General features: G+C 45.9%; 1 protein-coding gene across 9 annotated transcripts in view; it reads right to left on the bottom strand.

Moving 5' to 3' along the window:
* Positions 1-229: 229 nt before the first annotated feature.
* SPRING1 (SREBF pathway regulator in golgi 1) overlaps positions 230-24,152 on the bottom strand; it is a 31,439-nt gene continuing 7,516 nt past the window's right edge. For 2 of the 9 annotated variants that reach the window (XM_045776064.2, XM_045776073.2), the window contains exons 2-6: positions 23,101-23,257; positions 19,162-19,313; positions 18,663-18,776; positions 17,806-17,882; positions 14,475-16,823 (exon numbers count right to left, since the gene is read on the bottom strand). In XM_045776064.2, the coding sequence (XP_045632020.2) occupies positions 16,787-16,823; positions 17,806-17,882; positions 18,663-18,776; positions 19,162-19,313; positions 23,101-23,257 (537 nt within the window). In that variant the 3' untranslated portion in view covers positions 14,475-16,786. Of the gene's footprint in view, positions 399-791; positions 3,571-14,474; positions 16,824-17,805; positions 17,883-18,662; positions 18,777-19,161; positions 19,314-23,100; positions 23,258-24,152 lie in introns of those variants that run through there. The other 7 variants (XM_045776082.2, XM_045776090.2, XR_015722324.1 and 4 more) reach the window with 6 other exon arrangements.

The raw sequence follows: 24,152 nt of genomic DNA, 5'->3' as shown, positions 1-24,152 counted from the left end.
CTGTCCCCTCGAGGGACATGAGGCCACATGTGGAGACAGTTTCTGGTCATCACCACTGGGAAAGAAGGCTGCTACTGGCATCGGGGTGGGTAGAGATCGGGGATTCTGGTCAGCACCCTACAAAGCATGGGACAGCCCCCTCACCCGCAACACATGCTCACAGACTCAGTGGGGCCCAAAAGTCCACAGTGCTGAGGCTGAGGACCCCTGCCCTGACCCCCACCCTCACCCCCTGCCGCCTCCTCTCACACAGGCTGGCCTGACCAGTTTAGCAGGGACTTCATCAGAGCCGGAAGATTCCAAATCAATGTACGTCGGTGGCTAAGGTCCGTATTAACTACATCTCACTTGCTTCTGATGGTGACACGGATCAGATGCTGCTGCTGTAGCCGCTGCCACTGCAGGAAACAGGAACGTTGGAAAGCACCTTCATTACCCAGCTGTTAAGAGCGGCGGAGCATGCATACCTCTCTCCTGGACTAGGGTACCTGAGCGCCAGCCCTGCTCTGTGATGGAGGGACTGCCAGCCACCTCCTGTCTGTAACCTTGACACGCCAGGGCAGGGCCTCTGGGGCACAAGCCAAAAATCCAAAAGGCAATGTCGGCAGCAACACACAGATGGGTTATTTTGTTTCATGTCCCCGTCGCCACCGAGCTCTCTTGGAAAACACACACACACACACACACACACACACACACACACACACACACAAAACCCTCCATTTACGGGGTTTACTATCCCAGCTGTTAGGAACCAGATTAGGCAGAAGGAAGAAAATGTGACGTCGATGCAGAGATCCATTTATATTCAGTTATGTTTGCTTAAAAACCGGTTTCTGATCTGCAGGTTATTCTTGCTGGCTTGGACCTCGAGCAACAAAATATCACACTTCCAGGTGGTATCTTTAAGGAAAGCTAATTAGGATTCTTGGCACTTGTAGCACGAAACATTTTACAATTTTCTTCAAAGCAATTTGCCAACATTAGCTAATTAAAACACCCAGCCTTCCGTTGAGGGACAATGGGAAGACAGTAGAATCTTTATTTCTCAGCATCTGCTGTAGGTTTAAAACTCCAAATTCCTGTTGCTTCCACTCAGTTGACGTCCTTCTCTCTGAAGGTGGCCTTTCATGATTTTAACATTTCCGGGAGCACTGAGGAAAACAGTCTAGCTTTTCTAGCACCTTGTCTCTAAAATAAGGGACAAAACTAAGAAAGGAGTTGGAGTAATTAATGTGGTCCACTAAGCCAGAGGTCCGCAACCTCTGGCCTACAGGCCGAACCTGGCCCTCAACCTGTCTCTGTAAATAAAGCTTTATTGTAACACAGCCATGTTCGTTGGTATACATACTACCTGCTGCAACAGCAGAGTTTAAGCAGTTGCAACAGAGATCATACAACCTTCAAAGCTGAAAATATTTACTATCTGGCCCTTTACAGAAGAAGTTTGCTGACCACTGTACTTCATCACCTCTTCACATCTGCCGAACCAGTCTTCCAACCATGATGGGGCATCCATCCATCTCCAGGGGTCTATGCCATCAACGAGATTTCCGTGACTCAGCACTCTAGGCCAAAACACAAGAACCAGCAAACACACACGGGGAAGAAAACCTTCTCCATACTCCCACCGCAGGCTGACTCAAGGACAATGTTCAACCTGACACGTGCACGGTGTCAGCAAAAGGTGGGTGAGAGCCCGAGAAAAAGTGCAGACTACCTTCATTTTAAGTCACATCAGGCCTAACGCCACTGCAACATGGTTTGAGGGACCATGTGGAAGAGAAGATGTAGAGGTTGGGTGTGAATCCTACTTTCCCATTCCCCATTGGTTCTTGGTTTGGCAGCTGCCTCTCCCATAGCCTCATTATAGTTACTAGCATTAAACCCCAAATGAAGGTTTTTTGTTTTTTAAAAAGGGAATCTGAATTTACTCCCCAATGTAAAAGTAAGAATTGGAAACGTCAAAATCCAATAGAATCTTTCTCCCTTTTATTTCGTTTTCATAAGAACAGCAGGATGTGTCCTCCTTCTGCAATTTTTCCTAAATCTTTCTCCCTCCCCAGTCCTCATCACCCAGTCTGAAAATTCCATGCTGAGAATTCATTCTCCTCTATCAGGCATCGCCCACTGGGGGAGGCCTCTTCCAAATGCAGGGAACGCAATAATCACCAAGAGAAGCAACTTCATCTGGGTCTCAGCTATCTGAGGGCAGGACCACTGTGACTTGTTGGTTTGGGGATGGCAGAGATGTTTCTAGATGTCCCCTTATATTTTTCTCCCCGTTCTGGTGGCACATTTGCCTCTATCCATTTATGTGGAGTAGCTTGAAGGGTCCTTATTCATCCAGGACAAAGTTGTTTCAAGAGAGTGTTGGAAAAACTCTGATGCCTGCCACACTCCCAGCATCACCCTTGTTAGGAGGCCACTCTGCAAATCGATCCCCTTGCAGAATGAGTTGGTAAAGGCGGGGCTGGGGACAGCCTGTAGCAAGAAGTGCCCCATCGTTTCAAAATAAGGTAGAGGATGATGCACATGGCCCACAAACCCACAGATCATCATTTGCGGGATCAGGATCTTGCAGGGTGAACAGAATGGACTGTGGTGGACACATAATGTAGGAAGGGCACCTACATGAGGAAACCACAGATTCCTGCATTTTTCAGCTCAGTTCAAACGCCTTAGTTCACATTTGAATCCACTCAGCTACACTGCCCACCAGAAGCTTCCAAAGGCAAGAGGACTTAGTAGAAAGCCCTTTCACTAGCCTGAAAAACACAGAATCTAGCAGCTCAGGGTTGGGAGATGCAAATGAGTATTTGTTGAACACGGTGTCTGCAAGAAACTTTACATACATCATCAATATAATCCACCCCCCCCAAAAAAAAAAACTGTGAGAAAGGTATTATTGTGTCTCTTTTGCAAAGAAGGAAACCAAGCTTCAGAAAGACTAAATATTAGCACAAAATGATGCTACTAGACAGAGGCAGGACTGGGGTTTGAGCCTGGTCTACCTGGTGAGCCCAGCTCTCCGTACTGGATTTCTCTTCCTCTGTGAGGATCCCCAGTATAAACAATCCCCTAACCTCCTCACGCACCAGCCCTGTGCTAAGCTCTATTGTGCACATTTTAAAAACAACTTTATTGGGGCTTAATAGGTTATAAAATGCAAAACCATTTCAAGTGGTGTTCTGCGTGTATTCAGAGTTGTGCAACCATCCCCACAATCAACATGAGAATATTTTCATCACCCCAAAGAAACCCCATAGCCCTTAGCAGTCACTCCTCATCTTCCCCCTTCCCTCCGGCCCCTGGCAACCACTAACCTGCCTTCTGTCTCTACAGACTGGCTTCCTCTGGGCATGTCATATGAATGGAATCAGACAGTATGTGGCCTCTGTGTGGCTGGCTTCTTTCCCTTAGCATCGTGTTCTCAAGGTTCACCCACATCATAGCGCGTGTCGGAGCTTCATTCCTTTTTGGGGCTGAATAGTATTCCACGTGGGCTAGACCGTATTTTCTTTAACCATTCGTCTACTGATGAGTGTTTGGGTTGTTTCCACTTCTTGGCTGTTGTGAAGAGTGCTGATAATGAATATTTGTGCACATTTCTTTTTACAAATCACATTTTTATACTCCCCTTATTAAAGGCAGAAAAACAAATGATAAACACATGTCCTCTTGCTGAACATTGTAAATATTTATTGAAATAACTGCAGCATTTAGGACAGGAGAAGCAGCGAGGCATGGTGTAAAGCGGGTCAGGAGTTGGGATGCGGGAGCTTTTTTTCTCATTCCCTCAATAAATACTTATTAAAGTAGAGTATACGACATTATACTCGGTACTAATGATTTCACACCCTGGCTGTTGTACAATTCATTTTTTTTTACTTATTATTTTTTTAGTTAGTTTGGGGGTGGAAAGAGGGAAAGAGAATCTTAAGCAGGTAAGCGGGCTCCACGCCTAGCGCAGAGCCCAATGTGAGGCTCAATCTCACCACCCTGAGATCATGACCTGAGCGGAAATCAAGAATCAGACACTCAACCGACTGAGCCACCCAGGTGCTCCTTTATCATTCATTTTTAAAAATCAGGTTGTTGCCCATGTTGTTCTAGAAAACAAAAGTCTGTTCTTTATCTTTACAGGGCCTCACTGTTCCAATCTGCAAAGTGGGGGCAATATACCTGGGCAAGCAGGTAGAAGCAGGTATCACGACACACCTGAGAGGATTCTGGAGTGTCAGAGACTCAACAAACACAATGATAACATTACCTGTATGGAACAAAAACAGTTCCTGTTCATCACCCTTTCCTTGTCTGAGGTACACTATTGCTTCCTACCTGACGTTTTTCACGCACCAGGCGACGCCCACAGAACAAGAACCGTACGAGCTTCCTTGCCTTGTAAAAACAGATTCCGTTTTAGTAAGGGGTTTAATATTTAAACACTACCTCCCAAGGTGGGAAGACCGTCAAAGCAACAGGGAGTAGGTAGGCCATGCGCGGTAAAGAGCCATCTTCCAGGTCCCGGCATCACACTTGCCCATCTCTGCCAGCAGATGGCGACGTGGTCCTGCAAGGGCGCCTTAATGCAACCTTTAGCAATGACAAGAGGACAGGGAACACCTGAAGCTGTGCCCCTTGGGGACTTGTGCTCCTTGCCAACGACTCTTCAGAGGTCTGAGCACCGCTGGACACATTCGTGGAGGAGAAAAACAGCATGTGGAACAATAAAGTGTTTATGAAGGCTACAGGATGGGATAAAATGTGGTCTGTGTTCTAACTGCAGTCATCCAGAGTACAGACGGGGCGGGGTGGGGGGGGAGAACGACATTTAAAACACATGACTTTCTGCGAGTGAGAATCAAATAATTATCCCCTTATGTTACATCCGTTCCAAGGAGTATGATCCTGCATTAAAAATCAAGTGGTATTAGATATGACACCAAAAGCACAAGCAATAAAAGTTAAATTGAACTTCATCAAAATTAAACTTTTATGCTTCAAAGGACACCATCAAGAAAGTGAAATGACAAGCCACAGAACAGGAAAAATACTTGCAAATCATATATCTGATAAGGGACTTGACATCAAAACTATATAAAGAACTCTATCAACTCAACAATAAAAAGACAACCCAATTTAAAGACGGGACGATGAGGACAAACATCTCTCCAAAGATGATACACATCATTAGCCATCAGGGATACACAAGTCAAAACCAAAGTGGCTGTAATCACTAAGATGAACAATACCAAGTGCTGGAGAGGATGTGCAGAAATTAAATCCTAGTACACTGCTGGTGGGACTGCAAAACGGTACAACTCCCTTGAAAAAAAATACAGTAGAGTTCCTCCAGAGGTGAAACACAGAGCTCCCAAATGACCCAGAAATCCCATCCTAGGGATACACCCAAGGGAACTGAAAACGTGTGTGCACATGAAACTTACACACGAATGCTCATAGCAGCCTTATACCTAAAGGCCAGAAAGTGGAGACAACCCAAACATCCACCAAGGGAAGATCGGACAGGCGAATATGGTCTTTCTATACAATGCAATATTAGTTAGCAATAATTATTGAATGAAGTTGACACATGCTACAACATGGGTAAACTCTGAAAATATGCTGAGTGAAAGAAGCTAGTTACAAAAGACTGCATACACATGAGTCTATTTATGTGGAACCTCTAGAATGGGTCAATCCATAGAGACAGAAAGCAGATGAACTGCTGCCAGAGGCTGGGGGCAGAAAAAATGGGGAGCGACTACAAATGGGCATGGGGTTTCTTTTTGGGGTGATAAAAATGCCTAAAATTGTGATGGGTACATAACTCTGTGAATATAGTAAAGCCATTGAATTGTACACTTTAAGGTGGTGAATTGTATGGTAAGAAAATTATATCCTGATAAAATTGTTATAAAAACAATGAAGTAGTAGATAACAAAGCCACTCCTATCACACTGGTAAGTGAAAAAACAAAAAAAACGAGGCTACTGGGTTGTACAACCCAGGGGTGGGGGGCAACATTCTCTTTGTCACCGTGGGAATGACGCCCCCTAGAGTTGTGAAATGAAATGTGGAATTTCACCCATCCTCATGGATCCTGGCTACCTAACTCCACAGCCAGCCTGGCACGCACACCACTTTCCCTGCTTGGTCATCTCCAGTTCATACTTCAGAGCCCCATTCAGGGGCCATTCGTTTGGCTACAAAATGGTGAAATATAAGATTCCAATTTTCTTTTTGTTAAATATATTAATATGTAAGTGTGTGTGTATGAAAACAGATGCATACCAAAGAACAGTGGTTATCTATAGACAGAAGAATTGTGAAAGCTTTTATTCTCTTTTTTATACTGCCCTAATTTTCTATACTGCAGCGTATTACTTTGTAATTAGAAAAAATTACATAAATTTTGGGGGCGCTGGGGTGGCTCAGATGGTTAACCATCTGACTCTTGTTTTTGGGTCAGGTCATGATCTCAGGGTCATGAGATCGAGCCCCCGGTCAGGCTCCATGCTGGGCCTAGAGCCTCCTTAAGATTCCCTCTCTCCGTCTCCCTCAGCCCGTCCCCGCTCCCCCTTCCCCTCCCCGCTCATGCTCTCTCTCTAAAAAGAAGAAAATTACCAAAATTAGAAAAAATGTACATATTTATAAACACAGCATTTGACTCTGTAAGGCTGCCCTGCCCACCTCACCCACACAGCAGCACTTCCTTTATCCTCACGTTTATGACCCCGAATGGCAGACAGTGACATAACTGCCCATCTCTCACAACAGACCAGATTATCTGAAAGCAGAGACCATTTCTCATTCACCATTCTACCCAATATCCAAAAATGCCTGGTTTTGGTATGCTTGCTACACAATATATCTAAGTATCAGTCAGTTTTATCAGTCAGTATCCTCTGTCTAAAGCCCTACAAAAATCTCGTCTTAGACTTTGCATTGAGGAAATGCTTTGCCTTTATCCCATTAAAGCTTTGCATTAACATGAGGGATTATTTCTCTTTTTACCCTTGCTGCCAGGAAACTTAAATGCATCAACTGTGTTATTCAACTGCATGTCTGCATTCTATTTTAAATTGGTCCTAATTTTATTATTATTTTATCAGTCAGTATTGTATATAAACATGTATTTCCTCAAATCCTTTTAGAAAATAAACAAGCTATACAACTGTAGATCTGTGAATGAAGTAGGAATAAATCAATGATGCCTATGTGCTTCAAGAATCAAAGATTTTCTTTAAAAACCCAAAGTGACACTTTATCCTAAGGGTAAATCAATCCCTAAGGACGCTCAGGTACTACAGTCCGCAAACCAGAGGCCCAGGATCCACTGGACTTTAAATGTCAGATGGCCATCTTGCAGTTCTGTGGTCTCCCCAGCACCCAGCAGGCACCAAGAAAGTCCCTGCAGGATGGATGGATGGCTGGGGCTGACAATCCAGTGTCAGCACCATTCAAGGGGGGACAAGTTTGACCCAGGCTCTCTCCACGTGGCACTGGTGACACCGAGGGCCAGCTAAGTCTTTGTGGAGGGGGCTGTGCACTGTAGGATGCTGACCAGCCTCCCTGGCCTCTACTGCATGCCAAGAGGGCCTCCATATACACACTTGTGAGCATCAGGTCTCCAAACCTTGGCAATGTCCCCTAGGGGGCAAAATGGCCCTCTGGTTCAACACCGCTGGTTTCAGCCACCAGTCTGCGGGTCCTGGAGACTGCAGACTAGCATCCCAGAACGCCAGGGCTGCAAGGATCCTCGTGCATGATACCATGTACCCCCTCTCACAGTGGGGCATCTAGGCCCAGAAGGGAGGAGACACGCAGAGCCAGAACTCCAGTAGTGCAGCCAGGTCTTCCCTGCCCCGAGCTGCCCTTCGGTTCCGCCTGTTAATCTAGCCCTTCAAGGGCTAGATCCATCAGCTCGGGCCGCCAAAACAAAGAACCACAGACCAGGGGGCTCAAACAACAGAAATGTATTCTCTCACAGGTCTGGAGGCCAGAGGTCCAGGATCAAGGTGTCAGCAGGGCTTGGTTTCTCCTGTGGCCTTTCTCTCCTCGGCTGGTAAATGGCCACCTTCTTGCACCACTGGTCTCTCTCTCTTTTTATAAGGACACCAGTCCTATTAGATTAGAACCCACCTAACAGTCTCATTTTCACTTAATCACCTCTTTGAAGGCCTTCTCTCCAAATATTGTTACACTCGGAGGGACTTCTGTGTATGAATTATTGTGGGGGGGACACAATTCAGCCCAATCCAAGAACTCTGCTCAGTGGATATTAGGACCCAGTCCTCTCACTAGTGCTGACAGGGTACATTCTCCTTCAAATACATTCTTCAAAAACCCTTCCTGGCAGGGACCAGCAGTGAAAAGGTGAAACATTTTTGCTTAAATCAAGAATGATCCAATCCTGAGGCCAAAGCGCACATTTCAGAGCAAATGCAAAGCAGTCCTCCCCCAGCACCTGCCTCCCACTTTAGTGCTCAGACCCAGTGCAGCATTTACTATACCACAGGGGCTAAAAGTCTACGTTCAAGAGCAAGAAAGATCTGGGTTCAATCACTATCTTGGTTTAAACAACCAGGACAGCATGCCCTCATGCACAGTATTTAACCTTTGGGTTCACTTCCTTAAAATGGGAGTAAACAGGCCTACCTACCTACCTCAGAGGAGTGGTTGTTAGGATTAAATAAGAGGCCTTCGGCACCAGAAATGACTAGAAGAGGGTTGCTGTTATCACGATGTGCCAAGGTCACGTGCTGCCCACTGGGCCCACGCGCGCCTTCCGGAGAGCTGGAGTTGGCATGCAGCTCCAGCATCTCACAGTGTAGCCTCGAGCAAAACTTAACTGTGCATCAGAGACTTCCTCTAGAAAATGGAGACGAGAAAGAACACCTGCCTCAGAAGATGGGGCGGACACAGACCAGCACACTGTGAGCGCTTCCCAAGCACTGTCCTCACCTGCGTGAGAACAGTTAAGAGACCTATCTCCTCTCCTCTCTGTGAACGGGATAGCATGGGCACCAGCTTGCCTGGAGCCCTGTGCACAAAATGGACAGGACCCCGGAAGGAGCCCCTATGTGTCCTCGGCGGCAGATGGTCCTCCATCGACAGAAAGAGCTTCATTGTTTTAGGAGAGGGAGTCCACGCGGGCACAGGTCCCACAGTCGCTTGACGAGGAGTGTGCTGAGACAGAAAACCTATGGAATTGGTGCCACCAAGTGGCACAGAGAGCAATTGTTGCTGTCCGTGCCACCAGCACCTCGTTCTCCTCTCCACCCCTCTTCCTTCCACCGCTCCATCCTCTCCCTGTCTGCCCTTGAAATGGCGCCCACGAGCACTGAGCATCCGTTTAACTAGGCGGCTGTCCTTGGGGGTCTGCAAAGGCTGCCGACAAGAGACAGGGCTTTGTGATCACATCTGACTCAACTCCACAGTTCCTCCCTGCGCTAAATCAGGTCAATGAGCTTATTTGTGTCAAATAAATGAGCCCAGGCGACTGCTAAGCTGCTGCAAGACTATTTATCTCGGGCTTCCACGTTGGCACCGCGCAGCCTGCAGGCAAAGCACAGGATGGGTGTGCATGTCAGGGACTGAGCTGCTAGAGCACGCCACGAAATGCTGTCCCAGTGAAAGACCTCCCAGGAGAAACTGAGTACAGCACGTGAGGGGGACGCCTGGCCTCTGAGCCTCTGGAGGAAAGAGAACACAGATCCCAGCCCCACGGAGCACACAGGAGCATCTTTAAAAATGGAGATCTCTCACACCCTCAGAAACCATCACGCTGCTGGACACCTGTCAGAGCTGGCTTTGGGGGACATGTAGGCTGCCCTGAGCTCAGCTCATCCTTCCTCCACACCAGACGTCCAGTAAGATGATCCAGGCATCCTTCCCAACCTTTTAATATACTTTCCCCTTTGTTTCTCTATCTAGTGACACAGTACTCTGAATGGCATGCTTAGGAGATTCGGAGCGGGCTTTCCCCCATTCTTCTCTCAGCTCTCCAGAAAGGGGCAGTCTAGGGCGCCTGGATGGCTCAGCTGGGTGAGCGTCCAACACTTGATCTCGCACAGGGTCATGAGTTTAAGCCCTGCACTGGGGTCCACGCTGGACACGGAACCTACTTAACAACAAAAAAAGAAAGTAGAAGTCGACGGTGACAGGCTTTGTTCCCAGCATGCCTCGTGCAGGCTGAGTCTGGCCAAGGTGGACTACCTAGAATTTATTTGTGAAGAACAGAAAGACTTCCTTCACTACCGTGTGGAAATCGGAAAGGGAAAGGGGATGCAGGAATGCAGAGCCCCACTTGTGTGCCACTGTGAAAGGGGTTTTGCCTCTAACCTGGCTTTATTTCAGAGGCCGGGTGATACGAACAAAATGTTAATTAGGTATAATTGGGTTAAATCAATCTAACAGGAACTGTTTATTTTAAAATAATATCTACAGGATTCTACTTGATTTGCATACTAACCTAAAATACACGTTTATGTGCAAAATATAGGCAAAATTTACATTGAAACTGATATGGTTCTCTTTGGGGCCTAGGAGACTGACTGATTTGGCACAATTTCTTTGTAATTTCCTATGTTTTAAAATGTAGTTTCCTACATTTTAAGGTTTCTGCCTTGTAATCACAAAAGAAATCAAAGGAAACCTTCTACTGGGGAATGACTGCAGAAGCCCTTCTTAGGAATTCCAGGATGCTCCGGGTGTCTCAGGTTAAGCATACCTGAATAATTTAGCGCCATATTAAGGTACGACTACATAGCACAGCCCTGTGCGTCCCTGCCAAAAGGCAGCTGTTTTTATGATGGAAAACACAACAGCTGCTTTCACAGGTGCGGAGCAGCAATCCATGATAAGTTGGTCCCCACAGAGAAGAATACAGTGTCTATTTAAAATCTGAAGAGGAAGAGACAGAAAATGGTTAGCCCCAGTTGAAATCTTCGAGCGCAATAGGGGAAGCCCTGGTTTGAAGAAAATGGGCTTCAGATGGCTGGTATCCGCTCAGCCTGCAAGGATCAAAGCCCGGGACCAAGCTGCTGGGAGGCACAAGCTCTGGCCTCGCTTTAACACGTAGCCGCATCTCTGGCAGGTCACAGAAATCAGAATTCCCAAATCTGCGGGAGACCTTAGCAAGCACCCTCCTTTGACAAACGAGAAGACCAAAGCCAGAAGAGGTGACTTTACTCGAGGTCACACACGCCTGTGCTCTTGTAAATTAAATTAGGAGGCTCCTCACCTACCTCATATCACTGTCGTTATGCTCACACACACACACACACCCTTAGTAATAGGGACGTGTGACCAACATCGTCTGAAATCTAGAATTTTACTGAATCAACATGACCTTTTCTCATTTAGCCAACACCACTTCTGATTTTGTGACAACCTGGATGCAAGCTGGCCAGAGCTGGCCTACTCTACCTTGCATAAAAAGTGAACAAATTAAGGAAGTCCGGAGGTGGGTGGGGGGATGGAGTAACTGGGTGAAATGAGCACTGCGTGTTATACACAACTGACGAATTCTTCAATACATCTGAAATTAATGATCAGCCAACTACAGCCAACTATATGGTGGCTAATCGAATTTAAATTTAAAAAGTCCAAAGACTAAGGGACTATTTATCCTATCAACAACTTTGAAAGTGCCCACTTATAAACAACGCATTTCTAGCAGTTGTACTTTCTGGTCCCTGTGGGTCCACAGAACATGCAGTTCTGAAAAACAAGAGAACTGGACCCCTGTTCAAATATTTAATTCCCTGCTTTGTCTTTGGCTCTAACCAGCCAGTCGTTTTGTTTCTTTAATATTAGAGGCTGTCCTCTCGTTTTTAGAACGCTCAGCAGCTCAGCTCTATCATCAGACACAAACCAAGCTTACATACAAGATAACTGACGAGGTCCCACTGGGGCAGTTGTCCCCACTCCCAGGGCACTGCCACCGCACTGGTTCCTCTTCGTGTCTGTGAAAGCAGACTGCACGAGGAGCCTGGCAGATGTGTGACTGAGCAAGAGCAGGGAGAGCAGCACTCGAAACTGTACGCACAGCCTGATGACAACCTCTGCAAGACAGATCCACACAGAAGGGCCTGGAAGGCAGTGCAGGGAGACAAGCCGCAGTCAGGAAAGCACTTGTGTAGGAAAGAACTCTCATAACCCACTGGCTTCTCTCCTTTTTTAAAAAAAATTTTACTATATACTTGTGTGGCACCTTTTGATAGCAGCATTTCCCATCTCCCTCTCTCCCGGAGTTGCTCCATGCAAAAAGCTGTTGGGGGTGGGGGGGAGCCAGGAGAGCAAATCTGTCCTGGTGGGGAGGGGGCTGTTTGTAATCTTCCAGGTCATTCTGCAGCCGGGAGGGCGTCTGTTCTGGGATCACGTTAGTGTGCTGAGGACAGCATGGCAGAGTAATAATGCCATTCCTGGAGGCAGCACTGGGCTGGGAGAGACCTGCGAGGAAGTAGCAGGTCCCCGGGGATTCCAGGGTAATTGAATCAGCAGCACTCCGGTGCGGCTGAAAGCAAGGGCAGGGAAATAATAAAGTCAGCTCACAGCTCCTGGTAGCTCCTCTTTTCATCCTAAGGGGGAAATGTGACCCGAGGCTCAGGCCTCCACCTAGGCCCTGCTGACATCTGGAGCCGGGTCCTCCTGCCGTGAGGGCCGCCCTCTGCCCTGAAGGGTGTTTAGCAGTGTCCCTGGCCTCGGCCCGCTAGATACACCACCCTCCCCCAGTTCTAACAAAAATGTCTCCAGACATTGCCAAGGGTCCCCTGGGGACAAAACTGCCCCCTTTTCATGCCCTAGGTCAACTGGAAAAATTAGTTCGTTCACATATAAGCTACTTGCTTTGGTGTAACACAAGGCTTCCTTCATTTAAAAATGCTAAGAAAAAGAGAGATAGGAAGCCAAGGTCACAGACATACAGTTCAGCGTATTTAGATGATAAATGGCCAATCAGAACATGGAAGAGTTCACCCCAGCAGCAATTAAATAAATACAAATTAAAACACTGAGATCTATCAGCAAAGTTAACAAATGATGATGTGTGGGTTTTCAGGGGCATGGCAAAAAAGACACTCCCACACTCTTCTGATAAGAGCAAAAATTGGTGACAATAGTTATCAGATAAATATACAACCATGCATGTAAAAGTGTATCATCAATGCATTGTTTCTAGTAGGAAAAAAAAAAAGGTAATAAGCCAAGTGTCCTCAGCAGGGGATTAATAACATTATTGTAATCCATGAAATTGACACCATGTGGTCACTAAAATTATTATAGGCCAATACGTAACATAGGAGAATGTCCATTACGGGATTGTTTTCAAGAGGAAAAAGAGCTCTCCTTTCTGCCTGGAAAGTCATGAATGAAGGGAAAAAATACGGGGGCTGATCTCTGGGTTGTGGGATTTTAGGTTATTATTACTTTCATCTTTAGGTATTCCTGAATTATCGAAATTTTTCATCTTTACCATGAGTTCTTTAAAAAACAGTCATAAAACCAATACTGAGTTCTGTAATTGCCACCCTTCCACCTGAGGGGCCCACTGACCCCCGTGTTGTCACTCACTACCTTGACACTGCTCCCCCCTGGGCTACAGACACCGGACTTTGTGCTGAGCACAGGGCTTCACTCCTGTGGACACCTCACAACCCACGTGATCCCACTTTACAGATGAAGGGCCTGGGACTCAGAAGAGAAGACTGCCCAAAGCCACACTGTTCGAAAGTAGTTACTCACCACAAGACAGAATTCTCTGCTGCCTGAAAGGGAACAACCAAGACCAAATAAGCAACATCTCTGCACATTTACAATTTATCTGCAAATCTCAATGATGGGAAAGCTTTGCTCGGAATCTTGCAGACTGCGCTACTTGTCCCCATAGCTCCTCTGTGGCCACACCAACCGAGGCACTGCCCAGAGGCCCTGAGTCGGCTTTCAGGAGCATGCGGACAGCTGAAAACCCTGCTCTAAAATCCTATCCCCCACTTTCCAAGAGCTGCCAAGCTTGCCTTTCCATGTCAGCCCCGCATCACTGGGCCAAGGGCTACCCCAAGTCCCAGACCCAGCGGAGGCGGGTCATCCCTCCTGTGTACCTGCCCACCTCAGTACCTCCCAGCACCTCCTATGTACTCTGCGGTTTCTTTCTCTGTTAGGACAGATCTTTATCACTCCAGCAAGGTGATTAAGATTCAGAATTGGGGGAAATCCTTTGAATTACCCTCTTACCTTTAGCCCCAAACACTCAGTTATTTGGTTAACATTTTTTTCCCATTCCTCCTTTGATCTTTCCGTAAAATCCCAGCATGTCCCCATCACGTACTTTGCTACACTCTGGGCAAGCAAAACTCAGACGAGGTCCCTAATTCTAGAAACCCTTAGTTGAGGAAACCAGAAACAACCCAGACAGTGTAGAGCGGGCAGAAGGCTGGGTTCTGGGTTGGAAGGCTGGGGAGACTGAGTGATGGTCCAGGTCCTTCAGTGGCTTTATTATGTAGTCTGCAGCAGTGTGAGTTTCCAAAACAGTGAACACGCCTCTGAATTGACTTAAATAAAAAAAACAAAAACAGAAACAAAAAAAAACACAAACACATATTCCAGGGCCAAATGAAAATGAACTTTGAATTATCGGCCCAATTTGGCTACTGATATTTCTCTCCTCTCTTTTGGCCCGGACAACTGAAATCTATATGCTCCCAAGGGGATGATTATGGACAAGCCAGCAGCAGGGCTGGTGAGAGGCGGTGGGAAGGACAGTAGACCTGAAGCCAGAGACAGTTCTCGCTCTGGTTCTGTTGTTAAATCTCAGTGGGGACTCCGGGAAGTCACTTTACCTCTCACTACGTCCTCATCTATAAGGTGGGAATCAAGTGAGCTTAAGTCTATCAACTGGTTGTAGACACTATGAGAACACTGAAAATGCAGAACGTGCTCATCAATAATTCAAGTACGAAGTAAAGAGGCAGGGGTTAGTCTTTGATATAAAGTCATTTTCACATTAAATCTCTGTTACATTGTTCAAAATTCAAATGAGATCCAAGGAGAGGCTGATACAGTGACAACCCATGAGACAGACATACACCAGACTGAGTTACCACCAAAAGGAATGAGATGATAAAACATCCAGACATGCACATTTCTTTCACATACAAAGTTTGATTTAGCACCGTGAATGCACGTAGAATCCAAAAAGTCCAATGCAAAATAAATAGGTTTTTGGGAGAAAACATTAAAAAACAATTGCCAGACAGCCCTCAGAGAAAGCTTATTTAGGGGGACAAACCACCTTGGGAGGAGAAGTAGAAGAACTAATAGGAGAAAGTTAAGGGAATTACTGCTACATACTGCCGAAACATACTGGAAGGCAAACGTGGTCCAAAGAAAAAGCCCTACTGAAAAAAACGTCAAAGTGGATTGTAAAACTACTGCCCTGCTCCAAGGTCAACAGCTTGAACAATCAAAAAATGAAAAAGACCTTGCCCAATCCTGGGGGTTAGTGAGGGGGTCGCTCCAGGAAAGAGCTGTGGGCCCATGTCTCCTAAGAGCAAAGAGCCATACTATGTGAGGGGCAGGATGTCTTGATGGGAAGACCAAATATTCTCAACCTTGAGAACGCGAGATTCAGTGTCATACTAGAAACCCAGGGGGCACTTGAGCACGTGGACCAGCAACCAGCACGTCCAGCCTTCATGGACTCGCCTCACTGAGGGCACGAGTAACTCTGTTACGGCACCTTGACAGAAACTTGGGTTTTCTTCTTCTTTACAAATCATAAGGAAAGTGAAGGTCTGAACCTGTTACATGTCCCGAAGCTGAAAGCGATGAAGGATGACTGCTTACAGCCAGTTGCTAGATGTTATCGCCACTTAGGAATCCCCTTAACACCAGTTTTCCACAACAGGAGGAGAGGAGGCTGCCGGCGATGTTCCTGAGGCTTCCAGCATACCACGGCTGAGCAGACTGCAATCATGTCAACAGTGGCATAGGAAATGAGAACAAAATCCTCCAGAACAGTGAGTTGGAATTTCTGGTTCAAACAGTGCTCACACACAGGTATGTAAGCGTATTCAAATACCACTACGAGAAAAGCTGAGGGCGCCTGGTGCCCCCTGCAGGGAAGCCAGTACAGGGAAGAGTAGCTCTGAGTTGTTGACAATTTTAGATGTCAGGATACAGTGTCCAGGGCCCACTCCTGAAGGTGCTGTTAAAACAAAACCCAAATAACTACCTTGAGAGAACACGCACGTTCAAAGAGGCGAAACATTTTATCTGGGTAAAGGGACGACTTAACTCATAAAACTCAAGAACACAAGAAAACGAGAACAACAACAATTTCCTTGAATACATTCAACTATCAAGGCAGGGCATCTTCCTATATAAAACATTATCATTTTCCCACTATGCCAAAGAAATCCAATAAATAACTTTACAGGGGAGGGTTCGATGAGTCTGCCATGGGAGAGGTGCCTCAGAGCGCCAACACCTCTGCAAGCTCGCCTGCACTTTGTTCTTGAACGTGAACCGCTGGTTATTTCCAAGCTGCTCTACAGAACAGTTCCATGGGGTAAAGCCCAGCGGAGAGCGAAGCCGGAGAGTACAACAAAAGAAGTGGTCAAAACCGAGGCTCCCGCACGATGCCTCTCTTCTTCCAAGTGGACTAGAGAACGCTGGAGGGTGGCTTCAGGCCACAAGCTCTCTGGTGGTGCCTGGTCTGCCTTCTGTGCCCGTCACGCGGGGAAGAGCTCAGGAGGACTCTCTCCATAGCAGTACTTGGCTATGGGGTCCCTATAGGTGTTCTCGTGCTGCACGCTCTGTTGGCAAAAGGGAAGATAAGAGCGCGTGAGAGAGAGCAGAGTCTCACACACCTCCCTTGCAGGACAGTGGAGGCCAGAGCGGGACCGTGGGCAGGCACTCCCTGCAGAAGCCTGCACGAAGCCATCTCCAAATGCCACCGAAGAGTCCAGGCACTGCTCTGAAACAGAGGCTCATGCTCAACACAGAATGCAAATGGACAGGACATCACTGCATGCCTGTTTCTATGTCAACGCTGAGTTTTTTGTTTTTTAAAACAACCTAGCTACGACCTGGGTAACTCAAGACAACTATTTTTTCTCAGATGATGTTAAGTTAGATTAAGATCCAGCGGGTGTTTTGCTCCTGACTTCTGTGCTCCAAGGAAATTCAGCTCCTGGTACTGAACCCCGCAGAGACGAAGGAGATGCCACGTCCAGGCGCTTTCCTGAAGTTTTATGCACCTCAAGGTCTGGCACATGAGCCAAATCCCACAATTTGGCTAAATAAGTGGAAAGTGGGATTTCACACAGATAGTCCCCGACGGTTATTTTTCAGCGATTTGTTTTCATACAGGCAACTTGAGTTTTTAGCTCGTCTGGAGTTCATTAATTAGACCAAGGCCAATGCTTAACATCTAAATCCTAAGTATTAATTCAATTTATAGACATGTAGCAAATCTCTTTTTTTGGGATACCGCAATCAAGACAAACTGGCAACTGGGAACTTTCTCTTTACAATAAAAAGATCAAGTCAGAAAGGTTAGAATCTTCCCTCAAGATTGGAAACAGTATCTGGGTTTTATCAGTTAAGGAAAGAAAATATTCCGCCTTTTCTAGCATTTCTCAGAATGAGAGAGAATCTGAATCAAAATGAGTCATGTGTTCAGCCTTCCTCCACATTTCCTTTAAAGCCCATTCAAGTGGAAAGCTCTTCCAGGAAAACAAGACCATCAGGAATTTCATGTTTTCAAATGCTCATTATAATCCCTGAAATACCTACCCAGTGATCCTGAATGCTCTCAGAGCAGACTGGAGACGCAAGAAGCAGCATAAAATCAAAAGGCGGTCTACGGAAGCCTGGCAAAGGGTACAAGAGTCACAGAGAATGACAAACAAGTCTGCTATCTCAGACAAGCCAGTACAGTCTTGCAGACACCACGAATAGCCAGAGGAAGCGTGCTCGTGCACCACACACGGCCGGCAGTCTCACATCGAGAGCCCGACAACCGCCCGACCACAGAAGCGGAGAGCCAAGGGTGCAGAGGCAGAGTCATGCAGACACCTGCGGGGCCGGAAGCAGCGCTGAGCACCCGAAGAACAGAGCATTTACGGACATCGTGCTAGTGAGGACTGAGAGCTTGACCACCCACAGATCTATTCTTGTATTTTTAAATGCCCACCTGCCCCATCCCTTTGAATCCTAAATTAACCACAACTCTGTTTCAGAACAAATGACCACTTCCTCCACACAAGTGGTTGCTGGAAAGCCTTAGTCACATTTCAGCCAGAGACTGAGGGGAGAGAACCGCTCTCAGGAACTGGACTATTAGGACTCCACCCAGACTCAGAAATAACCGTAAGCTTCCACTTGAAGTGCAGACATGCCAATCAAATAGGCGAGACCAAGATGATTAGGCCTTGATTTCATATAAATATTTTACTTCCCTAGCGTGTACGAATCTCACGCTGACATTCTGAAGACCATCATTCCACCACACAAAGCTCGACACAGCTTCACCTAAATCTCTTCTCCGCTATTACCCCTCAGAGAGGCCCCCACTGCCTATTTTCGAGTTTTCTTCTCGACGCTGACTCCCACCCACCCATCCTCCAGCTAGCGGCATCACAGCTTCTGACCTGGGATGAGGTCCTGCATTTCGCCAGACACAATTCAAAGTGATCTTCGACGGCCATGAAGAGGTTCTGGAATGCCACGGCTGCCTGGTTGAGGAAGCGCTCCAGGAGAAGTTGCTATGGAAACAAAAGTTAGTACCTGTAATAAATTCCAGACTCAGCAGCACAAGGTAACCTTGGATATTTTCTCCTAAACTAAGAGACTGCTGATGTGGAAGAGGGGGGTACAGGGAGGGAGAGAGCGAGCTCAAATGAGCACGAGCCTGATATCCTGTTAGAGCGTTGGTGAGGGACACGGGGGCCCCTCCTGCCAAACGAGCCACCCAAGTCAGCAGGTACCACTCCCTTCCTCGTGGGCACTACTTCACAGCAGCAATTTCTGCCATCTGCACAGTTCCCTTCCCAGCCCTACCTTCCAGAGACTTTCGCGTGGAGACTCCGATGCTCACCATCCAGTAAGGGCATAGAGAAAGGGCATGGAGACGGCGGCAACCGTCCGTACCTTGCTGGGCTGCAGGCAGCAGGACACGCAGTACTCGTAGGCGCCGCAGCAGCCGTGGGGCAAGCAGCCATCACAGCGGTACTGCTTTGTGCCAGGGACGTTGACGTTACAGCAGCCGTTCACCAGCAAATCCTTCCTTTCACAAATGTATCCTGGAAGTCAGAGACTCACCTGAGTAGAAAGCCGACGGTCCTCCCACCTCTCTACCAGGGTGACCACGAAGCAGCAATGAAAGTGCTGCATGTGAAGAACACACAGAGCCAGGACGTGGCGTGTGGAGCACACCAAGCACCAGAGGGCCAGGCATGCGACACAACGCGATCAGGGCTTGCGCTCTGCAGGCCGTCGTGGACAGGCAACACGGGCTCCTGTGTGGTGAGCAGGCTACACGTTCTTATCTACCTAAAATCACCTTCTGGTCTGCCGTCACGTTTGATTTAATCACCATGTCAAGTCATGCCTAACCAATGCAAGCTACTTTTTCATCTGTGACTGAAGAAAAATGGCATTGTTCTCAAAGAAAGAAAGAAAGAAAGAAAGAAAGAAAGAAAGAAAGAAAGAAAACAGAAAAAACAAAGGCATTCATTCCTGAAAGTAAGATCCATCTAGATTTAAAAACCAACCAATCAACCCCCCAATCTTTACAAATATCTTTTAAATGCTTGCATTTATTAACTTGGAGGATTTTTGAAAAAATAGTCACACTGAACCTTCATAAACTGATTGAAGCTGTTTGTATGTATACAGGCCAGGATTCAACTACCTCTAGATCCAGGAATGCAAGCTCTCTAACACTCAAGGGAGAAAAATCCTAATTCCCTCCACTAATAAATCCCGTCATCTGTAAACACACTGCCTCCAACCCATACTCAACTTGAAGCAAAGACTCTCCTTATAAAAACTAATTTATTGTTCAGAGCTGCTAAACAGACATTTCTCTACAACCTTCTGGGAGTGGGACAGAAAAATGTGAGAATACGTGCATGAGGGACGCCACATGGCTCTTGGGAAACTCCCAGGTGCATGCACAGGCCCACAGGTCTCTACCCGGGTCCACAGGTGCAGAGCAGCTGCTGCCAGCATCATTCCATTCCAAATGCCCCTGCTTCTTAATCCTCAGAGACTGAGACTTGGTGAAGTATAAGGTTGTTTTCAGAAACTACTCTGGAAAACAAAGTCTAGGCAAAAGCAGGAGGCACCAGTAAAATAACAATGGAAGAGACTCAGAGGGCCCTCACTTAACACATGGAAAACCGGGGCCTGGAAAGAACCAGACCCGAGTTACCTAAGACCTGGGTACTTTCTGTTGTTTTAACTATATTCTGTCTTCTAAATTAAGAAAGGGCGACTCAAATGTTATATGTTTCTGGGATTCTTTTTAACTATTCCTACTCATTTTCTTCACAGGGATTAGAAATACACCACAAAAATCCAAAGAAGCCAGCATGTTTCTCAAGATTCAGCTGAATATGATAACTACACTACAATCTTTTCACCTGTCAGGAAGACATAAAATATATACTAAACTCCACTTGTTGAAATTATCTTTCTGTCCCTTTCTCTCTTCTGAATTGTAGGTGTCAGCCACACCGGCCGCCTTTCACACACCCCCCACCTTCGCACCCCAGTGCCACTGCCAGTATTTAGCCTTGAAACCACAGGGCCTTCTGAATTCTGGTGAAAGAGAATTTCTCCTTCTGCACTCTAAATCTACTCATGCAATGTCATATCCAACAAGGAGTCCAGTAAGATCACAACCTCAGACTGTGTCGAGATTGACTGGGAAATTAACTTCTAACCTTGGAAAAGTTTATCATTCTAATTGGTTGTCTTATTTAATAACTGTTACCCCGGCAATATTTGCAGTAGCATCTGCTTGCTAAAAAGCATAAATTCCTGCAAGTTTTCTTTATGAAATTGTTTCTTTCTTCTCATGGTCACGGAGGTACAATACAACTTATGGCTCTGTGATTTCTATTAATCAACTCTTAGAACTTTTTACTTAAGACGTCGGAGAGTCTTTGTCTCACTTGAATTCATCAGAGGAAAATTATTCTTGTGTTAGCTACAACAAAAGAAAATGACTATCACTCGTAACCTGATATTGACTATTAAAATCAAGGCATAAGATTTCATGTTTTCTCACTGAGTGTCACAGAAACACAACTTTTTTCTCTAAGAAAAAAAAGGATTGAACTCCCAAATTCAGTCCCAGACCCAGATCTGCCCACTGACCCGCTGTGTCATCTTATGGAAGTAAATTTCCTTTGCCAAACTTTGTTTAAAAACAAAACAAAACAAAACAAAACAAGAGGCTATTTCAATATTATTTGCTTTTTCAACACGATCTTAAAGACAGAGAGTTTGGTACTGGCGTTGCTGCTGGCTTGTAACCACTTTTTTGTGCAAAAATTTTCCAGTTCTTCTACCTTAGGTGGGTGTTTTTCCTCTGATCCCTTCCCTCAATTCCAAGTAATCTCATCTGGTCTGATGCTTTTGAGATCTTTTTGGAAAAGTTGTTTTTTGTTTGTTTCTGGGTTTTTTGTTTTGTTGTGGTTTTTTTTGCTGGGAATGCAAACTTTTTTTTTAGAAGAATAGCAAATGCACTCTTGTTTCATTTTAAAGACAGTGTGTCTGCATTCTGTTCAGTCACCATGTATAGCTGAATATTCTAATTCAAGGCTGCCCTATGTCCATTCCAGCACTGCCACGCTCACCATCCATTTGTGCTAAGACTCTCTGAAACAGAGCAAAATTTACTCCTGCCAACAAACCAATCAGATTCTTTGCAAACCACCAATTGCAAAAAGCAAAAACAATCTGCAAAACTACCAGAGAAACTCTGAAAAATGGATAGTTGGCATTAAGGTAAAGTGTTACTCTCTTGCTGTGATAATGGTATCTTGATCATGGTTTATAAAAGAGTCTTTGCCTTATAGGCAAGTTCCTTAGCCTCTTGGTGCCTGCCTTCACCTATAAAGTGACAAGAGCAACACCTACGCTGTAGGACTATTGCACAAATCAGACGAGATACTCAAGAAGAGGTTTTAGCCCAGTGCCTAGGATATAGTTAAGAGCTCAACCGTGCATTAGTGGGAGACCCTCTTCAGGAAGACAGGACCAGCCTTCAAGTAGTGAGACTTCAATCAGCTAATCCAACCATCTCAACAGCACAGAAATCGTTCTTTTTAGTTCTTAGAGACTAAAAGGAAGCAATAAAACTCTGGGAGAAAGCTCCCAGACAGACAAGCTGCTGCTTTCACTGTAAGAGTAACACATTTTGAATGTGTTTATCCTTCAGGAGCCTGGGTGGCTCAGTCAGTTAAGCATCTCCCTTTGGCTTGGGTCACGATCCCAGGGTCCTGGGAGTGAGCCCCACAACCGGCTCTCTGCTCAGTGGGGAGTCTGCTTCTCACTCTCCCCCTCCCTCTGCTTGTGCTCTCTCTCAAATAAATAAATAAAATCTTTTAAAACATAAGTAAATAAGAAGAAATATGAATGTGTTTATCATTCATGTGAGATCACCTAGTCAGTCAGCCAACAAGCACATTTCTTAAGTGCCAGAACAGTGTGGACATTATGCAGGCCACCAAGGAGGAACACTGGCTACCCTACAGAATTCACCACTAAGACAAGAAGACAAGAGAAGACAACATGGGCAAAATCTGAACATCCTGGGGCCAGGAAGAGATGGGTAGGAAGCAGCCTAAGGGCTGGGGCATAATCAAATGCTAAAACCATGCGTTACAGGCACAAGGAGCTTCGGAGACAGAATTATCAGACCAAACGTCTCTGACAGTGAGGGGAACCTTGAGTGACAAATAAGGGATGAAAGACAGAGATGTGAGAAATGCTGGAAATGGCACTGGATAAAACCCCAGCAAAGGACTCACACCGTAGCCCTTCGCTGGCTGCAGAGAAGAGGGGAGTCAGCCCTACCTAGCTCATCCGTGATGAGGTGCTTCCCTTGAATGGAGTTCCGGCACTGGTTGCCAGGCCTACTGCTGTTCCCCAGGTGAAACTGCACTTTCCATGGAATGGGCTGGTCGTGGTCTTGAACCTGGAGGAGATTCCGATCTCTCACTGTCCTTTCCTCCTACAAAGAGACCGCCAAGGGAAGGTTAAAGTATCGTTTCTTGCATTCCCACCAACTTCTCACAGAAACTACACAACAGGACAGAAACAATATAAGAAAGCCTGCACAAGAGGAATTGGCCATATGAGCCAAATCTGAGCCAAAGCCATAATATAAAACACAAAATAAACCTGTAGGAAAAGTAATAAATTAAGGCTATGCTTCAACACTGGCATACTTACATTAACGGCCTCTGGATAACATGCCTGTTGTAAATGCATACGAAAGTGTTAATTCCTTGCAAAACTTGGGAGGGAAAAAGTTTTAAACTTTTTCTTTCTGATGGTAAATCATTTAAAATATTTTTTTATAATAAAACAAACACACTGCTGAATAGGATGTAAAATTTGAATATACGCCTTTAAAATAGAAGAGGAAACTTAAAAGGAATTTCACAATTGTCATTTCAGACAATACCTGGACCCATCTGTAGCACAAGGTCACTTTCATTTGCTGTTACTAGTACTTCAGTGGTAAACTTAGGGGACTACTGAATTGGGAGGTTGGTTTCAGGGGCAAGAAGAAGCATGTCAACTTGCAAATTTCTCCTATGAAAAGACAGTGATTATGTAACTCTTACACCATATACCTTTCTTTTCATAAGACATTCTTCCAGCTGGCCCTTTACCTACACATGCAAAGGGCCATGGTGCTCTAGAGGCAAGCACTTACGCCTTTTCTCCTAGCCTCCAAGCTGCAGCTGAGCTTTAAAAGCTGCTTTTCCTATACTATGTAAAGGAACTAAGGGGGAAGGTGCCTCAGTACCACAAAACAAGCCAAGCATGAGACAGCTGTCTTCCGAATCCTTCAATCTGCTGTTGGAAAACAAAACAATTATACAAGACTCCCTCCCAAA

The sequence above is a fragment of the Ursus americanus genome, chromosome 30 (assembly GCF_024610735.1).
Source record: "Ursus americanus isolate L20-20 chromosome 30, mUrsAme1.1.p, whole genome shotgun sequence".
Taxonomy (NCBI): Eukaryota; Metazoa; Chordata; class Mammalia; order Carnivora; family Ursidae; genus Ursus; species Ursus americanus.
This window is presented reverse-complemented; position numbering and strand designations above follow the sequence as displayed.